This window comes from Lipophrys pholis (genome assembly GCF_963383615.2).
Source record: "Lipophrys pholis genome assembly, chromosome: 2".
Taxonomy (NCBI): Eukaryota; Metazoa; Chordata; class Actinopteri; order Blenniiformes; family Blenniidae; genus Lipophrys; species Lipophrys pholis.
This window is the reverse complement of record NC_137636.1, coordinates 12,127,918-12,154,800: the sequence shown is the minus strand read 5'-3', so window position 1 is coordinate 12,154,800 and position 26,883 is coordinate 12,127,918. Positions and strand designations below refer to the sequence as shown.

The window sequence follows — 26,883 nt, the reverse complement described above, 5'->3', positions numbered from 1 at the left end:
AAATTGGATGGCTAGACTATCCAAGAACAAACATGGAAAAATGATCCGATCTTACAAACCTGATATGACTTCAATATAATGAGCATATCAAATACAATATCTTTAAACAGGTAAAACGTACTGAAGACCGGCTTTGCTTTTTTTTGTCTTTGACAGTACAAATAAAATGTTCTCCTTTGTTCATCTCCACTGGTTATTTTATTTTCCAGGTCACCACCAGCAATGAGCAGCCGGCCACTGGGTCCAGTTTATGCGAGAGAAACACCACAGCAGGACTCAGCACTCAGGGTAAACAACAAGTGTCGTGAATACTGTGAATACCATGTTACAATCTCAGAGCTAAGAGAAATACAAATAACAAAAGCACATTTGAACCGTGTGAATTAAAACGGAAAAAGCAGGATGTGATTGTCAGCTGTAGTGACGAGTTTGGGTCAAAGTGTCAATGGTATAGAAGCAAAACTGAATGAAAACAGGTGCAGGTGCTGGTACAGCTGAGGAGAGAGTGAGCCTAAATCTACTGGTCTGGAATCTGGGCTTTTATTTCTTCCAGCAGCATTAGAAACAGCTGTTGTAGCTCAGACAGATAACAATCGCCTGACATGGAAACGGAAGTTATTTGGACATAAGGAGATACAGTCTGGAGTCTCCAATTTTGCTGAAGCTTCTCTCCTATTTTCAGCCTCAGTGGACAGTGCCTCATTGATGGTGTCGGAAGTCGCTGATCAGGACCAGACCTGCTCCTCGGAGGACTTGTGCTCACTGGAGGTCCAGGGCTCCGACTCCTCTCCCTATGGCACGCTCCACACGGCTCCCACTGATGGAAGCTGCACCAGCCTGGAACTTTGCACACGTGACTCCTCACGTCGCCACCGCGGCTTGCCCAACGCTGATGCCCGTCCGAGCGATACCGGCTACAGCGAGTCATCACACACCCAAGAGTCACTGGAACGTTCTCCCGACTGGTCCTCGGGAAACTTTAGCAATCTGGACCAGGAGGATTCGGCAGAGAACTCACATCCGTGCGAGGACCTCAGGGCTTCCATGCACATCAGTGATGAGCTGGCGTCGGCCAAAAGTATACCAGAAGAGCCACCTAAACCATCCACACACTCCCTCATTAAAGCACGAATGATGAGCAGGAAGCTCACGCTCCCTGTCACTCTACCACCACCACCTCAGCCTTGCTCCCCCATCTCCGTGGCCTCCTCCGGTGGGACGTCTGCTATCAGCCCTATGGCTCCTTCTCTCTCCCCTTCCCCTCCTGCCAGGCCCCGGGGCCCCAGGCTGTGTTTCAGTGTTTGGTCACCCTCATCCACATCACAGCCCCCCTCTACCTCAGCCCAGAGTGGCCACTCGCCCTCAGAGAGGCCTCGGGGGCTCCGAGCAGCCAGGAGGTATCGCAAATTGGCCCGCATTGTACGCTCCACCAGCGATCCAATCTCCTGCTCCACTACGACAGGAAGTAAGTGCAACAAAATGTGTCACATGCTGCTTTTTGTAACTTATGATTGTAGACCACTCGCTTTGACCAGAGATTTTGCTTTGGTAATTGGTGCTTCTGTCATTTTTCTATCAGCGTAAACGCAACATAATTTAACATTTTAGTGCTGAACAGACAAAACTAAACAAAATCTGAAACCGTAACTGTTTTCTGATCCATTAAACCATAAATTCATATTGAGAGCAAGCATCAGTTTGAGCCTCACAGGATTCTTTTATTGCAAGAAACAAACAGATTACTAAACAATCTCAGCCTCTGTCTGTCTGTCCATTTTGTCCATACTAAGTATTTTTGTTCCATTTTTCAGGAGAAAATTGTGGCTCTGCCTCAGCAAATAACCCAACTGCTGAAGATTCAACTCATACATCACCAGAACAGGGTACGGTCATATACTGCTGAATAATTATCAATGTAACTCACTCAATTCCACTTTAATTTCAACTTTATGATGGACTTTTAAACACAAACTACATTTTTTTTTCTTTTTTTTTTCCATCTATTCTGACTAAATTGTATCTTCTATTTGTCATCATTGGCTGTACATAATAGGCCTTATGTTGTCTTATTCATTGTCCGGTATTTATTGTTTAATAATAGCTGTTACTTTAATTATGGTGGACCTTCCAACAACATAATTCACACAACTTTGTGTAACAAAAGCCATAGATAAAAAAAAGTATTGAATACAATTGTTGGGAAATAAGTATCTTATATATTCACATATGCTGCTACACAACAATCAGATTTTATTGTCTTAAATTCCACCTGAAAGACACAGTTTCAAACCAAGTCCACCATTATGGCTGCCTGCTTCATAACAGCCTGTAATGCACTGTGTAGCCTGACACCTTTCTATGGGAACCACCATTAACTTGTGCAGCAATTTGAGCTACAGGAGCTAATTTGTTGGATCAGACCACCCAGCTTTCATTCCCTTAATGCTTCAGTGAACCTTGTTCGCCCATGAACCTCTCACCGGTTCACCACTTTCCCTTCCTTAGAAAAGGTTTGATAAATACTGACCATTGCAGAATGAGAACACCCACGCAAGCGCCGAATTTTGAGATGGTCTGACTTAGTCATCCCTAGTTGGCATGTGCAAAAGTCACAAAAATTCTTACACTTTCAAATTTTTCCTGCTTCGAATATATTAACTTTTGGGACAAAGGTTTCACAGAATGTTTAAGCTATCTCACCTACTAACAGATGGCATGTTAACGAGAGAGGATATGTCACTGACTTGATCTATGAGTGGTCATAATGTAATGGCTTATTGGTTTATCATAGAGCAAATGGCATGTATTGTTGCTATCTAGTAAGAATCCCCACATTTTGTGATGTTAAGTGCAATCATTTGAAGGATTAACTTAACATTATTGAAGGCAAATTAACCCAATTTACCTATTGGAAAGTTTAATGACAATATGTATAATAATACAAATCTATTGCTGAAAGGCTATGTTCTTTATATTGGAACATTTATCATTAAGTTAAGCACAAGGTCTGTTGGCTTTAGCCTTTATTTCAAGAACTGTATTTGATTTAACGTGTTTTGATCATTTTATTTCCTGTTTTATCTCAGAGCCAAGAGATCGTTCGGCTGAGGTCGTCGGAGCCAAACCGAGTCATATATGCTTCAGAAAGCAGCAAAAGGAAAGCAGGAAAGTCGACATCCACCTGAAACCTCGATCTCTGAACATGCACTCCTCCAGCGAACGCCCACACTCCCTGGCTGACCTTAAGATGTACAAAGACACCAAAATATTAGTGGCTAAGTTCCTGGAGCACTCGAGCTGCAGCCTACCTCCTGAAGTCCAGCAGGTTGTCAACAACATCAAGTGTGTCATTAAATCAGATGAGAAACACATGGAGGAGGCCATCTTCAGCGCCAACGTAATAGATCAGGTAAATGGATTAGATGCAATAGGCCGTGACAGTTCAATGACATCTAGCAAACCGTGGGCCCTTTTATTCCTCGTGCTGATGGTTATTGGTGAGCAATGATCAAATTTAACAAAAGGTCAGTCGCACCTTAGAAGCCCTGTGAGACTGTGATGCTTGTTACTCGCCAGAAAGAAAAAGAGGGGATGAGAACTGCAGCAACACATCCTCATTTGTCATTGACAGAAATGAGTTCCGCTCTCTCCAAAAATATCATTCATCACCACACGTGACCTTGAGGGGAGAGATAACCCAACCACAGGAGAGCGAAACACTTCATTTTCAGGGTCGTCTGAATAAATATGCTTATTATTTTGTAAAATGAGCATGTATTGGTGAAGACGCCACAAATACACTGGTTGGTTTAAAAAAAAAAATACATTTTGGTTTTGTTGAAAGTATCTACCGACCAAACGTTTGAGAGAGCAATCCGAACAAATACAATCCCCCACAGGCATGTGTTTCCTGGACACGCCACATTACTTACACCCAAACATGAATGTTGCTTTGTATCTGTAATTTCTTTATGAATGTCCTGTGTGGAGTGTATCCATCCATGATTTGCTCAGGTTTTGCAGCACACATCACAAATGTCTCTTTCAAGATTTGTTTTTCAGTGCCTGAGGAATGTGGTTACCATCCATTTTTTACATACTGGCCTGAAAGAGGGTCCATACCAGCCTGAATGACTTTGCAAAGTTAAACAACTACAAAAAAAAAAACGTTCATTTTCTCAAAAAATAATAACTTGCACTGTTTGGTAAGAGTAACAGACAGAACAAACAACTAAGAGATCCGTTGAAGCCGGAAGTTCAGACATGGACCAGGAAGAGCTTAACCCTTACTGCTGGCAAACCAGCATGAGCCTCAACGATGTACTGAGTGTCACATGCAAGCTGAACGCCGCAAATTGTCACGGTTAAAGTGCACTGTTTTTGGAAATTTCACTGCATTTTGCACCAAAAAGCATCACTAAAAATGGCTTTATGTTGAATTTTTTGTCAGCATGATCCTACCCCTTTGCACTAAAACAAGGAGACATTTGCAGTTGTCCAAAGGATTGTATTGAAGGGTTGTTATTCTATGATTCGCCGTCTCATTCAAGATCACATTGACCTGTATTGACGACACAGCTCCAGACTGCTTCAAGTAGAGGTTTTAGACACGGTTACTGGTCATTGATTTGCAAAATTATCCCAGTGAAGTCAAATGCTGACAGACATACCCACTCTCAGCAAGATGTGAACAAAAGGTCCTTCAAATAGAAGCAGTCTCCAAGGGCTGCTGCAGAATCTGATGGGCTGATTTTCACAACCACTCAGAGCTGGCAAACCCTTGAACCTAAATGCAAGTTCACAATCAGCACTTGAAGTCATTTTAATATAAGATGAAACAATTGGTGGTAATTAAGAGTTCTTTTTTTTTTTATCTTTATAGATCCCAATAAAAAGTCACAGTACACCCTTACAGTTCTTTAATGACATCAGATCATCAGCCTAAAGCAGATGAGAATATAACTAATTTATGTCAGTAATAGTGTAATATAAATTGATTGTGATTAATAATTCAATTATCTATGAATATATTACATACATACAAAATATCTCATGTAATATCAATATGTTTTTGCAGTGTGATGTGTTCAATTTGATTGTGACCGGTATTTCAGTTAGGCGCAATCTCTCCAAGCAAATATAATTAAAGATGATTGTTTCTTTTGCTGCTGCTATTTGTGAAGACTTGTATTGACTCAAACTGTGTGTTTCACATGATTGATATGCAGAGACTGAATTCTTAGCAGCATGTTTGTCTGATCCCTTGTGACTTTGTGCTGCCAGGTGATGACCCAGCGCATCATCGGCAGTCCCAGGAAGCGTGGCCACGAGGATCTTCACCTCCAGAGCTGCGGTGCTTTGAGCTCGTCTCCCTCCCCTTCCCTGCGCCGTCCAAAACACCTGCCACAAACAACCAGCGCAACCCCCAACCCATTGGATTCCCCCACCACTGAACAAAGCCTTGATTGCAGGGAAACTATTCTCTGACCCTTCTCCCCGTAATGACTAGTGTTGAAACTCTGAGAGCATTTCAGGGTGACGATGTTGCAGACACGCTGTCCTGAGCAGCTGATGTCCGCAGAGTACTCAATGACTCTTCAGGCTTTGGTGAGATCATTCGTTCTTTGCACAGTGTAACTGCAGGACAGAGCAACTGAAATGCTGTCATACTGTATCTCCTAGTGCCCTGTGAGACCGTGCCAAGTCATCAGCAGAAATGGTAGCAAACTCAGACTGAGCCTGCCAGTGTCTGTAGTGGCTTCTTTCTCATCAGAAAAACAAAAGAATGTTTCTCCCTCAGGGGATCTTTTCTACCGAGTTTCATCTCTTAAAAAAAAAAGAAACAAACACACACAGTTGGTAAGTTTGGATCTGTGACCGAAAGGCAAAGGCGATTATGTTATCAGTATTCCTCTTGTCCTCATAAAACAGAGAAAAATATGTTTGTATTAAAACTGTGAACTGACTGGGCATTACTCGCCATTTGTTTGCAGACTTTGTGGAATTGTTGCTGATAGGGTGGTGAATATTTTGTGGTTCAAGAACATCACAGATGTGGATTATTTAACTTACCTCATTGTGTTACAATTCTTATCAGTGTTATAATAAAATATGCATTTGTATATGGTGGTCTGTGTTTCTAAATGTCACTGTACTCAGGGTGGGAGAGAAAAACAACACAGCAAAAATGTTTGTCATAAATGTTAAATCCATTCTATCATTCATCTTTATTGGCATTTATTAGGATTTATTACCTCATAAGGATCATGAATTATGTTATGATTCCCTCTACACAGGACATCAGTACTATTTGGTTTTGATAGTCATCGATAATGATTAATAATTATCGAAGATAGTTATTAATTATATTATTAAAAATGTAATTTGATTAACATCAGATACCTCTGGAGCGCCACCTATTAAATAGGAAATGATAGCCATATCAGTTATATCAGTCTCATAAGATATACTAAACAATTGGGAGTTTGAATAAATAGTTATTAATAGTTAAATTAATTACTATATACCAAAATTAACAGTAAAGCCTGAAGGATTTTGGAGTTCTTGACAGAGAAGGGGTCGACATTTCATTCTCCTTCGTGCTGATGATTCCAAAAAATTACATTTATTTACAATGAAAACAAACATAACACACAGATTCTAATGACCAATATACAGCTTTGTGTGTGTGTGTGTGTGTGTGTGTGTGTGTGTGTGTGTGTGTGTGTGTGTGTGTGTGTGTGTGTGTGTGTGTGTGTGTGTGTGTGTGTGTGTGTGTGAGAGAGAGAGGGGTGAAGGGAGTGTGTGAGAAGTTTGACGGAACTACAAGCAAGATGGCGGACCACAAGAAACTGCATTCAAACTGGTGGTTATCAGAGAGGCAACGTGGCTGACCTCGGTGTGTGACTATATGTTTGTAGAACAAAGGAGCATTGAGCATCTGCTTCCTGAGTGTGTCTCTGTTAAAGGCCAAGTTATAAAATGAGTTTATGGGAATGCAATTTGCTTCATAAAATGTCTGGAGTTGTCAGATGGTGTTGAGTTATGTGGATAATGTTGTCTTGGATGTGATATGTGTACGATTGCGAGTTAGCAAGTTAGTAAAGCAAAGATCAACATGTAGGCCAGGCGTGTCTGAGCTCCATCCTGGAGGGCCGGCGTCCTGCAGGGTTTTAGCTCCCTCCCAGTCGCAGCACACCTGATTGCAATGAAGGGCTCCTGACTGAGCTTTTCCACAACCTTGGTGATGACGTCATCATTAGATTCAGGCATGCTGAAGCAGGGAGAGAGCCAAAACATTCAGGACACCGGCCCTTCAGGACCATGTTAGGACACCCCTGATGTCGACCCTGTGTCTGTGTGAGACATGGCTAAGACTGGTTTACAGGTTGATAACTATTCCTAATGTCATTACCAATAGAGGTCAATCACAAGTAATAGAATTAATATATCTTCATAAAAGTTAAATAGTTCTGTGCATAGCATCATGTTTCACTAATCATCTCGTGGAATGCCCAGTAGTTACCACGTCCTTAATATCTTTAAAGAAGAAGTTTGGTTGTTGTCCAGACCTGGGACGCTGGTGGCTTCTGTTGCAGTTAGCACCTACATGCTTGCTAACTTGGGTTGGCTGCGTTGAGCAGGTGAAGAAGAAGAAGAAGAAGAAGAAGAAGAAGAAGAAGAAGAAGAAGAAGAAGAAGAAGAAGAAGAAGAAGAAGAAGAAGAAGAAGAAGAAGAAGAAGAAGAAGAAGAAGAAGAAGAAGAAGAAGAAGAAGAAGAAGAAGAAGAAGAAGAAGAAGAAGAAGAAGAAGAAGAAGAAGAAGAAGAAGAAGAAGAAGAAGAAGAAGAAGAAGAAGAAGAAGAAGAAGAAGCTGCTGCTGCTGCTGCTGCTGCTGCTGCTGCTGCTGCTGCTGCTGCTGCTGCTGCTGCTGCTGCTGCTGCTGCTGCTGCTGCTGCTGCTGCTGCTGCTGCTGCTGCTGCTGCTGCTGCAGCTTGGTGATTCAGGAACAGTCTTTGTAGCATCCTGGTTGTCCCTTTGCCGATTTCTGTGATGGCTTTGTCCTGCTTGTTGAGGAAAAAGCACATAGGGTTCTATGAGCTGTGGTTTCCCAGGTTCAATTCCAAAAGAGGGAAATTAATGATTCCAAGGCTTTTTGATAAGAATGGGGCATTCAAAGGTGTCAAATCCTGGGGGCCCTAACCAATCAGTGACTGGCGGAGAGACCAATGGGGGTCTGTGTCACTTGAAAGGGTAGGGGGGAGGATTTCCATGCAAGGGGTCTGCAGTTTTTTTCTGTGGTCTGGTGAGATCCCAACAATATCACTTTATCACATTTAGGATCATGGGGTGCTGTGACTGATCCAAGTTGGCTGGGTGATGGCAGGCTGCAACATGGACACCAGTACATTTAAACACAACAGTATACAACCAAACTGACTCACATATGTACCTAAAGGCAATTTAAAGGCACAAATTAATCTCAAATGCATGCTTTTGAAACAAGTGCCAATGATGTGGCGTTTACAGTAATCTAGTGGCTTAAGTTATTCCTGTGTGTGGTTTTCCTGGATGCCAGGGCTGCCTCTCAATTCAAAAAACATGCATGGGGCCGCCTGCGTGCTCTAAATTGCCTGTAGATGTTAATGTGTGTGAGTGATTTTTGTTAGTTTATCTGGACTGAAAACCTGTCTTGGGTGTGCCATGCAAATTTGTCCACCTGGGAAAGGCTCCACTCCCTGTGACTCTATCGCTCAAATAGGAAGGGATTGTGTGGGTCAGCGGATGATAATGTGTTTGGTGTTGGGGCAGTTTTTTCACTGTCGCGACAACTTCAGTCACATGATTATTTCTCACATATTTCTTCCTGAATTTTCTTCTTTTGGCATCAATGCAACTGTATTGCAAAACAGCAGAACTTTACAATAGTAGAGAGCTTCAACTGAAGTTGTAGTAGGTACAAACTGGCTGAACTTCTCAGGCACTCAGTATGCTACTGACAGGTATTATAAGTAGGAAGTAAAATCTATAGAAGAAAGAACTTAAATATAACTGTTAATATTCTTTACATATGCTGATTTATTACATAAGCACAGGTTGTAAATAAACCCCAGGCCTTCTCGTCCTTGAGCTTCCTTATATTATGAAATGGTGTATAAAATATATTTTCTAGTGAAGAAACAGAAAACACTCTTTACTGATTCAAATTAGCGAAATATATAAAACGATGACTCATTTTATTCTTAACTGCATGTCTAAGTATTACAGGACATTCTCACAGAAACCAAACCCAACTTTACTTTACCACGGTGAAGTATTTGTCAAACACTGAAGAAAAATGACACGGCCTGATGAACTGGAGTTTCCAGTTGTTGTCTGCCATTGGGCTTCAAATAGACATTACAAAATAACAGTTTGCTGTGTAGACATTTCACAAAATAAATACAAGGTAAAAGTACAGTATGAATATTGTCCATCCTTAAACTGTGATACTCAATGTTCTCCTCATTTGAAAAACCATTGAATCATCGTATATCAGTATTTTTCCTCATAAATCACTTTACTTACTTCAAATCTTGAAGGATTTGAATAATTTTAAGGATTTTAACCCATTTGATTGCCAGTTATGTATTTTAAATTTTGGGTTATTTATTCCTCTGAAAAGCAAATACAAAAAAGAAATACTTTTCAAGAATTTATTATTGAATATTGAATTGAATACCTTTATTGTCATTATATGCCACATATAATGAAATTACAGGTGCTGCTTGATTATGCATCAATATAAAGTGTAAAAAAGTAGACAGATTGCACATATAAGACAAATTACAAGCTAATATGAAAGAGGATTGCATGTGATGGAGGTATTAAAACACCAAGTCCAACTCAATGGTTATTTAATGATCTTATAGTAGGAGGATGAGGCTTTAGTGGTGATAAGAAAAATAAATCTCGGTTTACATTATGGCAACAAACAGTATTGTTTGTTTGTAAAAATAAGCAAAATTGAAAAATATATAAGGGTTCAATTGCAAATAGGATTTAGGGCTCTTGTTATTTATACTATAAAGTTCTCTTCCAGTCAGCAGTGTGCTTCCGGGCCTTGAGTGTAGCTTTTTTTATTCTATCAAATTGTCGCTTTGTAACGCAAATTTGTTGGTCTTTATAGCTCTTACTTGACGTAACTGTTCGAATCTAGTCGATCATAAATGCACAGTCTCCAAACTCCCCCACAAGGGTCAAAACCAAGCAGAAACTGGGTGCCACGCTGACACTTTATTTTGAAGTTCCGGATCAAGGAGCGGAAGTGGCGCTGCGTCCTTAGTGGGAAACTTCAGCGGCGCACAGATGATGTCTGCTGGCACCTCGTCGTGGTCAGTGTGACACCGAGCCTGTGTCCGCGGCTTTTTCAGGGGTGGGGGGGTTTCTGATCTGTCGCCTCGCCGACTGAACGCCCCTTCGTCCTCCGAGACGGCGGGTTTTCCTCCTGACAGCGGCCCGACGATGGCGCCCGATCTGCGGCTGCGGGGCAACGGCGTGCCGCGGTTAGCTGGACGTTGATCCGGAGCTAACGCGAAACGTCAGGTCAGGATAGAAAGATCATCTCGGCTTTTGTGGCGTCCCGGAAGGAGCCGCACACTGCCAGCGTGTGTGGTCCCGCTCGGATTGTTTCCCGGAGAACAAAAGCAGCAGAGTGCAGCCAGCGGTGCGCCACGGAGCCGTTGTAGCTGTAGCCGCTGTCCACGTCTCGTGCGTGTAACAGCTGAGCTAGGCCACGTCCCTGCGGGCGGATTCACCTCCTCACATTGGACGGATTGCAGGGAAGATGCCCAGTGTGCGGAAGGAGGAAGGGGAGTGAAGATCTGCCCGTGGAGATGTGAAGCTCCTTTGCCATTCATGACTCCGTGTGCGTGTGTGTGTGTTGGATTTTTATTTTCTGAACAGTTGCCGCATACACACGGCATGTCACGTAGACGGATGAGTTTCACACCGGGAGAATACTCTGCGTGAATACTCAGCCGGAACCATTTTTTTTTCTTCTTTTTTCTCTTTTCTTTTTCTTTTTCTTTAAATTGAAATGGTGGGGTTTGGCGCAAACCGACGTGGAGGCCGCCTCCCGTCCTTCATCCTCATCTTCCTGACGGTGATCATCGCAATCCTGTCGTTCAACTACTGGACGGTGTCCAACAAGCACGGCCGCTTGCTGGACGAGCTGGCCGAGGTGCAGACGCAGGTGAAGCGGACGGACGCGGCGCGCAGCCGCCTGGAGAAGCGCAACTCGGAGCTGATGGTGCAGGTGGACACGCACAGGAAGCAGATGGACCTGAAGGACCAGGACTACAACGTGCTGGAAGTCAAGCTCCAGACCCGGGACGCACTCATAAAGAAGTGCTCGGATGAAAAGGTACTTTTTTTTTTTTCTTTCCTAATCTTTATTTATTTTGTTGTTTCGTGTCACTGCTGCTTCCTGAAATCTTACACTTGGAGAAAAGAGGTGACAAGTCATGTCTCACCTTTTCACAAGTAAACCAAGCCTAGTGCAGCACTTTGGCAGCAACAGATGGAAGAGCTATTAACTTTATCTGTGTATAGTGGAGCACAACTGACATTGCGGAGTGTTTAATCTTGGGGTGTGTTCTGTGAGAGCAAACAGTAACAAGGATGTGACTCCAAAGGATTCTTGCAAACACTATGGAGGAGTAACCTCAAGAAACTTTAACAAGATATTTCACTTAAACCTAGTTTTTAAACAAGGCCAACCTGCCAAAGGTGCTCATCCAACAAGTTAGGCTTTCCCTGCTCTTGTATAATTATTAACTACAAAAACCACAAAGTTCAATTATTTTATTAGGTTTGTTTGATCTCTGTATAATTATTTGGCCCAGAAAGCAGCAGAGCCTGACTGTACCTTTGACACCTCGGTTTAGCCATGTAATCCTTCTTTTCTTAACCTCAACATAGAATTGAATTAGATGAGCACAGGTCACACACCATGCTCTTTGCCCTTTATGTTTTAAATGCTTACCTTATTTTTGCAACCTAGTTTGACTACATTCTTGAACTATAAACAGTTAGTGCTTTTGTCTTAACTAACTTCAAACCCTCCCTTCCACCCTCATGTCACTTCCTCCTAGTAAAGCTCTGCTGTCGATCTAACATGTGATGTTCTTCAAGTTGGGCCTCCTCTGATTTATTGTTTTATTAAGTCCAACTCGCGTCAAACAAATTAGAAATAGCGGGTCATTTTATTTAAAAATTGAAGTTAATGTCTTTGTTATTTTCATGCGGTCATTCTTTCAGGTTTGGTCAATCATCACCTAAATGTGATCCTCTATATTGATATTTCCTAAGTCACAGCTTCCTACTCGGTCTCATTACCATCTTTTCATTACATTGCTGCAATATCCTCACGCAACCTGAGCTTCAATTTGATCTCAATCCACTTTTTTAAAAGACAAGGACACAGATTTGCCTTGTAGTCTGGTATGAAGTGGCAGCTGACACATGTAGAATCTTCTCTAGCAGAAATCCATTCATCCACGGCATCACCAGTTCTTCCTAAAGAAATATTAGTGCTCAGTTTTTTTCAGGCACTTTGTTGTGGCTGGTTTGGAGCAAAGTATGTAATGACATTATCTCACTGAGGCACTGCCTGCAGCCACTTGAACGTGTATGTGGGGGGTACATTATAGATAATAGTGTTTGGAGAGCATTTATAAGAGCATTCATTAAAGAAGTGTGGGCTTCTGGCTGATCCTAAAGAAAACATAATAAAACAGATTTACTAAATATTAGTCTTTCGCGAGGTGGGTTGTTTTTTGTTTTTTTTACACGGAATCGTTTGTTTGATAGTCTAAGACGCCATATTTCCAAACATGACTCCAAACTGTCTCTCAGCACTTAATAGGTTGAATTACAACGATAAATGTGTCCTTAATGGAAAGTAAATTGCACTCAGCTTCCTTAAGTTGCGTTCGATCTTCTACTGATTCATTTTATCAGCACATTTTTCCACAGTTCTGAGGATTTATGTATTCTCTGCGAGCGGCACATCAATATGCTCCACAGGGCAGTTCCCACTTCTTGTCCTGTGCCGTGGCCCGGCCAGTTTTTCTCTGGCGTTTTGTGTGCCAGTACCCTTTGCTGCGAGTCCCGCTGTCCCGGGAGATGTTTAAACGACACGGGCTGGGATGGGGGGGGGGCACTTTTCGTCCGATTTGCATCCAACCCAGCTTTCCCATTTGTATAACTTGTGTTTATTCTGTATGTGGTGTGGCGCGGCGCTGCATTGAATGAAGGCCGTGTCTATTCGGGTTCAACCAGATGCAGAGGATGATTTTATTCCTGTCCTTTATTGTGACTCTGCAAGCTCGTACTGGTCTGTGTTTCACAAAAGAAACATCAGACTGGAGTAAATGTCATGAGCATCATGCTTTGCTCAACAATTGCTGATAAGCTTTCTTTAGCCACAACTCGGTCTTCTGGGCTTCTTCAGTGACACAAGTGATAATTACATATTGAAAAATAACACCTCTGGGAACGCAGCTCAAAAGCCGCTTCCTGTTTGAACTGACCTCACTGGGTCCGAGACAAGAAAAGGACCACATAACAAACATTTTCCTTTAGTTTGGTGTTAAAAAAAAAGAAGTTTGGGTGCATCCAGAAAATCTCCACGAAATCTGAATTTAAGAAAAGTTTTAAATCTGCCCTGTCTGTGTTTAACTTCACACAGAAAACTCCTGTCAAAACGCAGGATTTTCTCAAACATGGATGGATGCTAATGTTATTTCTGAAAGCGCCCATATTTTACAGTTTCTCAACAAGAGATCCAACAGCATTGTATTCAAAGTGTATTGTCCCAAATCCAGCCGGTCTAAAAGTCCCTCTCGTGAGCTCTACTGAGAACAGGCCGTTTCTGTGTCTGTACCTTTAAATGCTAATGAGCCGTGAATGTTTTCCGGTAGCATTTGCGAGGAGAAAAAATGGCCCCAGCTCGTAATTTTTGAGGGCAGAGCTCATCTACCTGTTGGAGGGTCTACGGGGGTATTTACTATCAGAGCGAGTTCTTATTAAAAATATTATGACTTCATGGAGGGAAAACCTTTTAGCGAATGTGTGCTCATACAGGTAAATCAAAGGTCGAGCAAGCAAGTGAGCGAGATGAGAGACTCACTACACTTCTGGGGCCTCATACACAAACTATGGGGGCATAAATTAAAGTTAAAAACCATTGTAATTTTGCACAATATGGGACCTTTAGAAAACAATGCGGCCCCTTGTGGACAACTCGGGGAACAGCAGTAACAAATATTAAAGGCAACCATAAAACTCGAGAGCTGCTGTGTCAGCACAAGTCTGCTTCTACGATCGAATGTATGCTCCTCCGAATGTGAGTTTTATCGTTCAACATCTCCACAGTACAAAACACAAGTGCCATGGAGATTTTATCACTCACAATGCTTCCACACGTTCCATTCATTGGTCAAAGTCGTTTTACAAAATGATAACTACAATAATAGCGTGTAGGCAAAATGCAGTTCATGCCTTTTCAGTTTTTATCAACACTTTACAATTTCTTCCTGTCGCATGTTTGACGCCAGTGTGGTGAAGCATTGAAACACACAGAATGCTCACAGGATGAGCGCACATGCTCAGCTAACAAAGAAAATTAAACCCAGACAGCACTGCCAAAGCATGAGATTTTTTTATTTTTTTAATGGAAGTAACTGTGAATGGATAATTTGACAAATAAGTAGCTGTCACTACTAATGGGGGGGGAGGGGGGGGGGGGGGGGGTGTTTCCAATGATTTCCATTCTGAGCAGACTTTCTCTTGACAGTCGCACGCCGTGTTTTTGTGTTTTGCAGCCACGTCGCATCGCACTAAAAAAAAACAACGCACCACAAATCTTTTTACTGTTCAGCTCCCTGCCAGGCCCGTCGTGTGTTTCATCTTCTCCAAACAAACGCGCCCTATGTTTTAACCTGGTCCAACACTCATTTAAAAAAAAAAAACTCTATTCATTATTTCTACAGTTTTGTTTTGTTTTTCAAAGTAGTGTAGCTTGTTTTTAAGGTTTGTCGGTTCATGTCTCACCACAGTAACACACCTTTCAAGTAATTCAAATTTGTGAGAAATGTTGTGAGGAGTAGTGAACTTAGAGTTTTATTTTCATGTTGTTACAGTGAGTTTACCTGTTAAAATGTGTAATTATAAGGACAACATGCTTCCTGGTGTCATGGTTGAGCGCTTTATTTTGGTACGTCAGTCAGTTTTTGTTGATTCAAGAGTCAAAATAGATGTTGGATAGTTGTTTCTACCTTTTCTCTCTTTTGTCAGCAGCCCAGTCCTGTTTAGTTGCCACAGAGGTGCGTGTTACAGTCTGCCGGCTGCAGTGCAGAGAAAGCTGACAGTTCCTCAAACATCAGCCACACTGCACACTGCACACTTTCTTATACACAAAGTGCAGGAATATCTCCTGCAGTATACTGACAGTGTACCTCTCCATGTAGCCGGTAAACAGTCCTGGCCGTGTTGCAGGAGATCCCGTTTCAGCAGGCGGCGCAGGGAAAGCATTACCCGCCTCTGAGGGTGGAACAGGATAAAACTGTAATCTTGACAGCAGTTGACAGTGATGCTGCATTTCCCGGCCGCTCTTACAGCACCGGCTTCTAGCTTACCAACATCACAACTCCTTCCAAAAATCCAGACTCCAAACATGGCAATGTTTAGGGGGAAGAGGAGAAGGAAAGGCACTATTATTATCGTAGAGACTCTTTTTTTTTTTTTTTTTTTAACCCTTCTGTTTATCAATGTACAGTATTTAGTACAGGTGCATCTCAAACATAGAAGCTGTTCATTTTCCCATACTTTAATTCAAACTGAAAATTTCGTTTATTTTAGTGTTCTGCAAACTTTTGAAATGGTACATAATTTCAGAAAAAACAGAAATAAAAATCGGAGTACCTGGAGAAAACCTGAAGACTTCCCACAGAAAGCAAGTCTACACTTGTATGAGGAAATTCTCGCTTTCAGGCTCCTACAGCACCGTGCTTATTTAATGGGTGTAGAATTAACTGATGAAATAATTAACTTTTCAATTGCAGTATGTTCTAACTTTTTAAGATGAGCCTGTCTGGGCAGTTTTTCATGTTTATGTAAATATGGCTAAATGCACTCATTATTCTGTGTATGGATTTCGTGCACACGGTGTTTGTTTTGCGGATCTATTGGTTCTTTTAGACAAACATTCATCTGGTTCGTAACATGTTGACTGCATTCATATAAAAATGGATAACTTTTATCCTCTCAATAACCGCTGCTTGAGTGCAGAGGATTAGCCTTTAACTTTGCAGCAGTCATATAAAATCTGCTATGATCCAGTAAATGATTATGATTTTGAAAGTGTAAAGTCTTCGTCCTCTCCTTTATTCTACTTAATTGCTTGTTTCAAGAAAACCTAAAAAAAAGGGGTTAGCCTCATCTGAGAGAGTTTTACTGTTCATGTCCATATTGCTGGAAACTAAGTTCATCAGGAGGAGCCTGCCTAAGATCAGCTATGATCAAATACTGAATGAAATGTACTGTATATCGGCATTTTCTGTGAGCTATAAAGATTTATTTTTTTTACAACTTTGGAAGTATTTACATGGTTGATAAGAATATCAGCAGGTTTGAGTCCGCTGTGAACCTTTCTGGGTGGATTTTATTTGTGCCCTGCTTTCACCAATAGTCTGCAGGAATCAGCTTCAGCTCTTTGACCCTGAACTGGATCAAACTGTATTGGAGATCAATAAAGAGCACAGGAAATGTAGCAGGTTCAAGTCTGAGACAACAATTTGCAAATTCCAAAACAAGTCGCTCAAAGCCAACAGTTTTTTTTTTTTTAATGCAGTGCAGGAAAAGAAAAAACAGATCCACCCGCGTCCTTGTTTTAGAAACCCGTCGAACGGCTCAGTTTTGTTTTGTTTTTAAATAAAACGTGCTGACTTTAAGTTCATCTGCGTTAAAGTACATATAGCTCTCCCTTGTCTGATTAGAATGCATTCTTATGTGTGTGTGTTTTTCTTTTTTCTCTCGTTGCAGATAAAGCTGCAGGGTGATGTCACAGCTCAAATGACAGAAATACAGAGGCTGAAAGGTAAAACATAATCCTGCATGACCAGCAGAGGGCACCCTCAAAACACACATGGCTTTATCAAAATGCCTGCTGGTATGATTTTTTACAGTAGAGGCCATGATCATCTCCTTCTGTTGATTTATCTGTGTTTGGACTAACAGAGCAGCTCAAAGACCTGAAGCAGGAGTTCATGAAGCAGGAGGAGCAGCATAGAGAAGTGAAGAAAAATAGCACTACTTTGGAAAGAAAACTGGAATATGAGAGGTATGTTAAGTTTGTGTGCCAGGAAGTATTCTGCACCTCTGGAACTTCACATAATATCTAAATGCCTTTCACAACAATATTTTTGAAATTCATAATACAAGTAGAAAAGAGCGCAGAACTCACTGTCGGTATATGTCACTTAGTTTACAGTGCGGGCGCCAAATTGCACAACTTAAAGACGAGTATGAAGAAACAAAAAAGAGCCTGGAAGCAGAAGCAGCTCAACTGAGACAGGTGAGTGTGGATTAATCTGCACTAACAGGATGGGGATCACGCTTCAAACGGTTTTCTATAAATTGAGATTAAGTGTGACAACAGGTCTTTGGGTGCACGCCATATTTTTGTTTTCCAGCACTAGCATTTAGTAATTTTGGATTTCCAGCACTGATGTATTGATGGAAACAACCAACAAATTCAATTAAACTCTTATTCATTTCTGTATCATTTGCATCCAGTTGAAGCCATTTCATTTAGGGGCTGTCCTGTATTTTCCATGTGTGCCTTTTGTGATCCCTTCAGCGTTTACTGGAAGGCCAAAAGGGCGTAGTAGCAGCTGGAAGAGCAGAAGGACAACCTGGCGGCGAGATGGCTGGAGAGCGCCACACCGTGGCCCCTCACCGACACGACAGGCAGTCGGACCTCAAAGGTACAGGAGCGTGGCGACCTGCTCACAGACTCGACGTTCAGTTGTTCACATACATTTTTCATTTATGCAGAAGTCTGAAATGCTTTTCACCGGTTGTGTTGATTTCAAAGCCAGTTGGTACAAACTGTCTCTGTGTTCCGTTACAGAAGAAATGGGTAAGCCTGGCAGTGATGCTGGCATGCCCGGCATTGAAGACAGCGAGGTGGGGAAAATGGAGGACGTTCAATTTGGTTAGTAGTAAACCTCAAATTCACTGAGAAAACATTTTATTACCAGAGGTGACAAGTTACAAAGTATTCATACTACATTACTGTACTTATTTCGGTTTCTCGGTTCTTTGTATTTATCAGACCACTTTCATTAACTGCATTTGAGTACACTTATCTGTTGTTTCCTTCCTTGCATTTTTAAAAGTTTGAGTGTTGCGTCCTTAGATTTTGAATGCCAAGACTCCCAACATAAACTTTTTCAAAAAGGAGTTTGTTGTGGTTTATTTCAAGTTCAGCAAGGACAATTTCATTTTTGATATTAAGTTTCTGACTCGAAACTACGATACAACCTAAATCATGACATCTGGGTCATTGCCAATCATTAATCTGCTCTATCCCTGCTGACAAACAGTCCTACAATCAGAAAAAGTTTTAACCTGCTTTTACCCCCGGAAATTAGCATAGTTTTGTTTTAGTTTTATAGTTTTGTGCTCGACTACATTTCAGAAGTTTTGCTTTTTAACTTTGCCAAAAGTAGAGGAACTGAATCAGCACTTTTACTTTTGCCATTGTTGTGTACAAGTAATTGTACTTCTACTGAAATAAATCATATTTTTTTTCAGTGCCGCTATTTATTTGTTTATTTGTTTATTTGTTTATTTATTTATTTATTTATTTATTTATTTATTTATTTATTTATTTATTGTGCTGTCAATTTAACAAGCTAAAACGAAGCTGCGATGTGTATTACCATGTCATTAGTGGTGTGAGTACATACTGATGCGCGATTGTCACTGTTTTATTTAGTGATTTACAGCATCAATGAGGTCTTTAATCAGTGGTTTACATGCAGACAGCTTTCCTGTAATGTAATCAAACTCCTCTAACTAACACAGCCACAGCAGACTCTTCCTGTTCATGACCTGAGTCATGTCGATACACAAACACAAGTCCTATACGCATTTGCTGACTTTCAACCTGGCATCTGGACAAGGAAAGTTTCCAGTTGGTCACTATTGATTGTTTTGCTTTAGTTTGAGTTTCAGATTGATAAGTATCTCTCACATCCTCCCACTGTGCTTACTGCTGTGTCAGCAACTGTAAAATACACTCGCCGAAAAACTCTGATTCCCTAAAGGTATTCAACAAACTCAGATTTTCTGTGTTTGCCTTTTTTTATTATTTTTTTTTTATTTTTTATTTTTTATTTTTCCAGCCTTGAAGAAACCAGCCATCACTCAGAAGCATGATGAGGCTCCTGATATGGTTGTTGGGGCCGGTGCCGGACCAGGACCAGGACTCGGGGCAGCCGATGGGCCAGAGGGCCAGAGCCCACTACTGGACCAGCCGAGACTCCAGCAGGACAGACTAGACGGCCGAGCCGCAGGGATCGCAGTCCCCGGCATGATCAAACCGGCGGACAAGCCCATAGTGTTCGAAGAAGACAACAAAGTGGGGATCCAGGCAGACGAAGCAGGAGAACAGCAGAAACAGCTTCGAGGTACAGCGTACACTGCATACTTAGAACTCCTTTAATTATAGTAGTCTGTCTCCTGAACTGTTAGACATCACAATGGTGTCTCAGGCTTTGTTGTAACATGTTTAAAACTTTCAGTTATCTTTCTTTCCATGAATCCTGACTGATGGAAAAGCTGTCTTGGTACATAATTAGTTTTTTTTTTTTTTTTTTTTTTTTTCATGTTTTCCACATAAGAGTCAAGACCTTTTTGTCACAAGCGTAATTATACACGGTATAACATGATAACATGAAATGTTTAGCGATCCTCTCTGTGTTTGCCTTCAGGCAGCAGAGAGGACAGGCTGTGGCTGTGGTGGGCGGGGCTCACTGGCAAGCTTCCTGGCCTTTAGCCTGCATTGTTTGTTGTAAATGTGCTGCAGATCAGGGCGGGTGGTTCTGATGGGAAATATTTATTAACGATTCATTAGACTGTGCTTGAAGGCAGCAGGTTATATTTGGGATTGGTTAAAACTCGAGTGTAAAACTCAATTTAGTTGAAGCCATCAATTTGATCTCTATGGGACCGGACAAAGAAACTGGGGTTGTACATTTTTTGCGACTATTATTCTGAAATATCAGAGTTTTCCTTCGTTTTACACAAAATGTATTCTGAACAACTTAAATTCCCTCAAGAAAACAAACACGCACTATTGTTTATTAAGAGCATACAGGCTTAAAAACCTGTCACTTCTCAAAGAAAGCTGTTTTTCTGAAGTTCCCCTCATAGGGAAGCCTTTCTGTCGAGCTTTTCCAATGGTTTAACGGCCCCCAAACAGCTTCACAATGTTACTCACATTCACCCATTCACACCTCATTGCAGGCCATTCATTAGGACTGTTCGGTGTCCTGCTCAGGGACACTTTGACAAATGGCCAGATGGGGACTCAAACCTGATTGATTGAGAGACAACCCGCTCTACCAACTGATCCATAGCAGCCGCCCCGCTAATTCTAATTGCAATTTACTGAGCAATTAGACAGCTAGTTGAGTATTATCTCTCTCAGCTGCGATCATTGCTGCCATCAGCTGTTCAGTTCCGACTCTTTGCTGCCTCATGACCTCCACTCTTTACATTTTACTCTGTAAACCGTCGCATTTGACACCCCTGGATCGAGAGGCACAGACGCTTTTGCTCCTGGTTGCACGGTGCTCATGTTGTGTCCGTTGTCCTGCCAGCTCCTGATAATGTCCTCGGTGACAGCGAACACTTGAAGAGGATCCCTCTTCCCCAGAATCCCGCCCAGGTGCCCAACCCCATCCAGCCTCTCAACGGCAAAGAGCAGGCTCCAGTCGAGCCGGTACACCACCGCCAAAGTGAGTATGTCCACCGCTCTTTGAAAAGAGGCCACCTCACATGGAGGTGGCGGCTGTGTTGTCATTAACTCAGTGATCGTTTTCAAGGCTTGGTGGTTCAACAACGTAACTGAAAATCACTGCCATTCTTCTGACTGGGTTCCCACATGGTTTTAAAAATGATTTTTCAAATCTGAACTTCATTCATGTGATTTCAGGAAGCCCTGGAGTTTAATTGGTAAACTGAACAAAAAGTAAGTGAATTTTGCGTTTGGTAAATTTTTTTCTTTCTTATACCAGTTCTCCGTAATGACTCTTCTGCCATTAGAAAACCTGATTATGTCATTCTTTTTAAAATGGTGCCACATTTGGAAAGAACATGCATTTATGGGATAAGCAGCAGAGCTGAGTATGTGCGTCACGCCAACTTAAAAATGTTGTTAATTTTCCAATCTGCCATGTCTCGTCACCTTTCAATCCACCAAACAAGCACACAGAAAAGTTCCTTTTTTTTTTGCAACCCACCAACTGAGCTCTGCTGCTCATCCCACAAACGCATGTCAGTTACAAATATTTCAACATTTAAATCAGACATTTACTGATGATGAATGTTGTGACAATAAAGAATTAATCTACCCAACATGAATTTCCTTACTTTTTGTGCAGTTTTTACGTCGGTTTTGACAAACATGATAGCCAGAAGAAGCATGTGTGCAATTTTTTTTTCCAGCATCGGTAATGTCGAGCCTTTTCCCGTGCTTAAAGACAGTAACTTCAGTGGGAACCCTGTTTTGAGCTCTGTGTGTGTGAGCGCATGTGTGTGTGCGTGTGTGTGTGCGTGCACGCACTTGCAGCAGGTTGATGCAGAGACGGTAAAAAAAACAAGTTGCTGTGGTGCCATCTCTGTGCTAACCGGATTTACCCCCACCCTTCAACCCAACCTGACCTGTGTAAATGAGCAGGAGCACTGTCAGGGAGTAGAGAGGAGGAGAGGAGACAAATGACACACACCTGGATCCCAGATGATGCTTTCCTGCTGCCTGGCTCCTGCTCTGCTCTGCTGCCTCTTCTCTTCTCCCGCCGGCTCTGTTGTTCAAATGTTCTTTGGTTTTTTCTCCTCTCATGTCCTTCTCATGGTCTGCACTGCACAAACTTCACTTCATTTTGATTTTCTGTTAATTTTGCTGATACTTTTCTTTTCATAGTTGTTTTTTTTTTTTTTTTTTTAAAGTGACATGAGTAACCAACATCTATCAGTTTCTCATTTTTACCCACGTCTGGTTCTCACCAGCCTCTAAATGACTCGGTGTTTAGATCTCGTCTCGATCAGCAGCGCCATTTCAAAGCAAACACTCATGTGAAAGAGAGACCCACCTAAAAATGTATTTTGGGTTTAGATTATTTGTGCAGCATATTTCCCCTAATTTGCATTTTTGGAAAGTGTTTAAATGGTGGAAGAAATCAAACCGTGACTATTTTCAGCTCAAGCTGCATTTTATGCTTTTGTCCTTTTATACGTTTGAGAAGTTGTGAAAAGTCTTGGGAGACAAAAACGTTTCCTACGTTAGTAAATAAAAGAAGATCTATGCAAAAACATAGACCTGGATTTACAGCAAAGTTTTGGAGTTAGATTTGATTGAACTATAATTCACTTTATAACTAAATCATTGCTTTTCTAACTTTTAACAGTCACTAAATGCTGAAAAGTCCATCCCCCTTTCATTTAAAAAAAAAAGATAAATAAATGTCATTATTTTTTTTTGTGTGTGTGTACTCATCTTCACATGGAAGCAGCCTGTTTCCGCCTCATCTTCCTCATCTATTTCCATCTTGTCTCCTGCAAATCATCTATTCCTTCTGGCGTCCGTTACTTGGTATTTCCCCTCCCCGTCTCCGCTTTCCTCCCTTCCTGATGGGGCCCTTCTCTGCCTCCTGCAGGCCGGTTCTTTGATGAGAACGAGTCCCCAGTAGATCCGCAACACGGCTCTAAGCTGGCGGACTACAATGGGGACGATGGGAACGTGGGTGAGTACGAGGCCGACAAGCAGGCCGAGCTGGCCTACAATGAGGAAGAGGATGGTGATGGTGGGGAGGAAGACGTTCAAGGTGAGCCAGGTCGGGGGACTGGACTGCCTGTCCAGATGTGTATCCACCATTCCTCCCTTGCTCCCACCCTCCACCCGTCTCTGCTTCTGTTCCCACTAGCTCACAGCACCTTGAGTTTGGTCATTGAAGTGATCAGAACAATTGAGTGAATCAACAATCGTGTCAAAAACGTCCGTCAAAGCAGCACGTGTGTGTGTGCAGATCAGGGCGAGTAACTCTCTCAGCTATAGGTACAGCCTGACCCCCTGAACTTGCGGTACTGTGAGAGTAATCCAGTTGTCATCTTGTATTTTCCATCTTGCCTGTGCTTCTTTTTAGCTAAACCACCTGTCTGTGCCCACCAAACATCTGACCCACATCTAGACCAGTAGATAAATATAGATCAGTGTTCCTCCATGTGTCTGTGTTCTCCTTGAAATATTCAAATGCATGACCGTCTCTTTTTTTGTTTTTTCTGTGTGTGACTGCCTTTTTTGTTGTTGTTGTTGTTGTTGTTGTTCCTGCGTAGATTTGGATTTTAACATTTGATACATGTGCTGCCATTCTTCACTTGAAGAAAGCTAATTGTGTCTTCATCCATCCAGAAAGATGTGATCCTGTCCTGACAGCCCAGTGTTGTTTGTCCTTTTTTGGTTATTGTGTCCATTATGTCTTTATATGTGTTAGTTTGTGGATGTAAATTATCTCATTTCTGTAGACAAAATCTCATTTGTTTTCCTTATTGGAAGTGACCAACAGGAATACAGCTCATGTGAAAGATAAATGTATAAAAATGTCTCCCACTGAAAAAGTTTGCGAAATGTCTTAACGCATGGGCGTCAAACTCTTCACTGGCGGGACCACGTGCAGCCTGTTTCTAACTCTAATGGAGCGATATAATGATGGCATGATAACGTATATACAACCACAAATCTACGTTTACAAGGAAAAACAAATAGAATTTTAACCTTGAAATTGGCAGAAAGCTCTGCATGTTGGGAAAAGCCTGCGGCATTCAAGAAACAACTTTTCTTCTTTTTTTTTTACACAGCATAACACTTCTAAGTGAGCAATAAGAGAGTGAGCTCGTATGATTGCTAAACAGTGTAGTGAAGTAAATAAACCTGAAACAGCAATTATTCTAAGGCTGCACAATAGTAGGCGAGCATGCAGTAATCGTAATGACTGTGGCAATAACAATATAATTAGTTTATTTATTGTTTAATTTGTTTTTGACTTCTGCTAAGTCAAGTAAGTTTCACCAGGAGCGAAACAAATGAGACTGCCAATCAATTAAAAAAAAATTTAATAAAATGCAAAATTTTAGTCACACTTATTTACTCTTTCTTGCAGAATGTGAATGCACAACATATGGAAAGATAATTCAGACTTTTGCAATATGTTGATTTTATCTGTAGCTCTCGGTATTAAGATAACTTGTCGTGATATTTTTCACCCTTACTTACTATTTTTAAAATGTGACGTTGAGTTTTCGTGGCATTCTTAATTAAACACAAAGTTAGATTGGTCATCATTGGACCCTCCTGCTGGCCAGTTTTAGTCCTCAGTCCACATGTTTGACCACCCTGAGCTAAAGTAATGTTTTATTGTTGGATTCAAATGGGTTTTAAAGCTCAAAATTAGGGCTTTAAGTTGAAGTGTTGGCTTTGTTGCCATTGAAACGAATGAATATATTTAATTTTAGGTTTCATTATAATTGCCAAGTCAATTTTCTACATTATTCTTGTGTGCAATAACAGTCTTAAGTAGAAAACTGTGTTGCTGTTTATGTGACAGCAGGTTCAGAGGATTTCATTCCAGTAAGGTTTGACGTATGAAACGGTGTAATTGACATTGTTTTTCTTCTTTTTTTCCAGATGATGACGAACGGGACATGCAGGGCGACCGAGCTGGAGATTATGGGAAAAGACATCAAGGGAACGACGGCCTTTGAACGCGAAGGCGAGCGCGATAGACTGGCACACCTTCCTCCACAGTCCGGGACTCTCTCACAAAGTAGTTTGAACATGAGTACGTACGTGTAGGAGATTCTAGGGCGCATCCTCAATCTCACGGGACTATTTTGAAGAACAGACGTTGCAACTAATGAATTAATTCAGAATAATGTAACATAATACACAGAAGACGAAAACAAGTCATGGCATTTTCCTGAGCTCCTGTTGATTTGCTGATGGTTGTTAGTTATGACAGTAGAGATGTGATACTGTACATTGACTGTCAAGTTTTGTTACTTGATAACTGCCTCGGTTCATTTTGCAGAGGTCTGAGAGTCTCGTAGACTTAACTCAACTTTAGGATCCATTCATGGTTTGGTTTTTTTATACTTATTTCCACTTTGCTTTAGCTTGTTATAAACAAACTTCACCCAAGATGTTTGTGAAAGAGACTAATTTGGCATTCTGCCTTTCTAACATAATTTTGCGACATTATATTGAGGAATGTTTTTTTTTTTTTCTTTCTTCTTACTTTTTGGTTATGTGCAGGTGTGGGACTACAAATGCCAAGGACTTCTGGCCTATTAAACTTTTTTCTTTCTTTTTCCTCTTGACAGACACTCCAAAGTGCTCCTCTTTCAGTTTTTGTAAACCATGATACCAGTTGCATGCATTTGAAACTTTTTATTAATGAAATCCCGCAAAATACAGACGCTTAAGCAATATTTAGAACAATGTTAGGATCCTCCGTCGTGTGCAGATATTAACCGAGCACATGTGGGACTGACAGACTGTACACATACTTCCATGATCGAGGTCTCTTAATGTACATAATGTAGTTGAACTGTTACCATTTGTACTGAGGAAATGAGGAATTCCTCACCTTTAGGGAAAATCTGTCAACATGAAATTGGTTCTGTTTGTGCGACCAGGAAAATTGTTTTCTCATGGAAAGGCACATTGAATGTAATTTAATTTTATTAAAGGTGATGCTTCATGTCATTTCTCACTTATTATAGTGTTTCACAACAAATATCCATTTGTTTACATGATTGTATCTTATACTTGGGGGGGGATTTAGGCCTTTTTTGATCTGCATATTTTTGTTGTCATTTTGTGTCCATTGTCTCTTTCTGATTGCATTTCTTTTATTGTCCCTTGTTTGATTTGCAGACATTTTACTTTGAGATCAATGTGTCTGTGTGTTAGATTTGTTTGCACTCGCTCATTTTGCATCTTTTTTGCTTCCTTTCCTTATATTTATTTAGTCAATACTTCTTTTTTTCCCCTCCCCCCCTGCGTTTTGTGTATCTCTGAGATGGCCAACTTTGATAAACGTGAAGGCCACAAAAAAATACATGTTTTTGTTCTATGAGAGGAAAGAAGAGTACACAGAAATATCTTTGCATGCAGAGGGAGAACATGCAAACTCTGAGGCAGTGTAGTCATTACAGCTCTACCATGTCACTCCCTGTTGCTCATGTCTGATCAATATGATTCATTTTGATGTTCACGTCTCTTCAGATCATTTGTGAGTCTCATTCTTTCTGATCACTATAATTTGGTCTTTTGTAGTCAGATTGCGTCTCATTGTGCTCTTTATTTGTCCCATAATGGTATTTTCTTTGTGTTGATGGTCCACGTGTGCCTTTTTGTAGTACTATGTGTCTCTGAAGTCATTGTCTGTCTCGTTTCTGCTTGTTTTGGGAATCCTGTGACTATTTCTGGAAGATGTGTTCATAGTAAACACCTCCAAATGCCCTCGCGGTGCTTTAATGGTCTGACCACCTTGAAT

At 41.2% G+C, this 26,883-nt stretch overlaps 2 protein-coding genes across 6 annotated transcripts in view; both read left to right on the top strand.

Annotated features, from left to right (window-relative positions):
- fam189a1 (family with sequence similarity 189 member A1) overlaps positions 1-5,487 on the top strand; it is a gene marked incomplete at both ends in the record, with an annotated part of 115,484 nt that extends 109,997 nt beyond the window's left edge. The window contains 5 exons of the mRNA XM_080493468.1: positions 210-288; positions 683-1,465; positions 1,812-1,883; positions 3,087-3,409; positions 5,284-5,487. Coding sequence (XP_080349594.1) covers positions 210-288; positions 683-1,465; positions 1,812-1,883; positions 3,087-3,409; positions 5,284-5,487 — 1,461 coding nt within the window. The remainder of the gene's footprint in view (positions 1-209; positions 289-682; positions 1,466-1,811; positions 1,884-3,086; positions 3,410-5,283) is intronic.
- Positions 5,488-10,293: 4,806 nt separating this feature from the next.
- Positions 10,294-26,849, top strand: golm2 (golgi membrane protein 2). Of its 5 annotated transcripts, none has more exons than XM_080458323.1 (10): positions 10,310-11,402; positions 17,084-17,138; positions 17,279-17,381; positions 17,525-17,615; positions 17,901-18,027; positions 18,174-18,257; positions 19,453-19,737; positions 20,932-21,069; positions 22,987-23,154; positions 25,011-26,849. In XM_080458323.1, exons 1-10 carry the CDS (start codon positions 11,076-11,078, stop codon positions 25,085-25,087), a joined length of 1,455 nt encoding a protein of 484 aa, XP_080314449.1. In that variant the 5' UTR covers positions 10,310-11,075; the 3' UTR covers positions 25,088-26,849. The 5 variants fall into 5 exon arrangements, with proteins under 5 accessions (XP_080314451.1, XP_080314449.1, XP_080314453.1 ...); XM_080458327.1 differs by lacking the exon at positions 22,987-23,154 and adding an exon at positions 21,267-21,302; XM_080458324.1 differs by having other exon boundaries at positions 18,177-18,257; positions 25,011-26,843.
- The last annotated feature ends 34 nt before the right edge of the window (positions 26,850-26,883 follow it).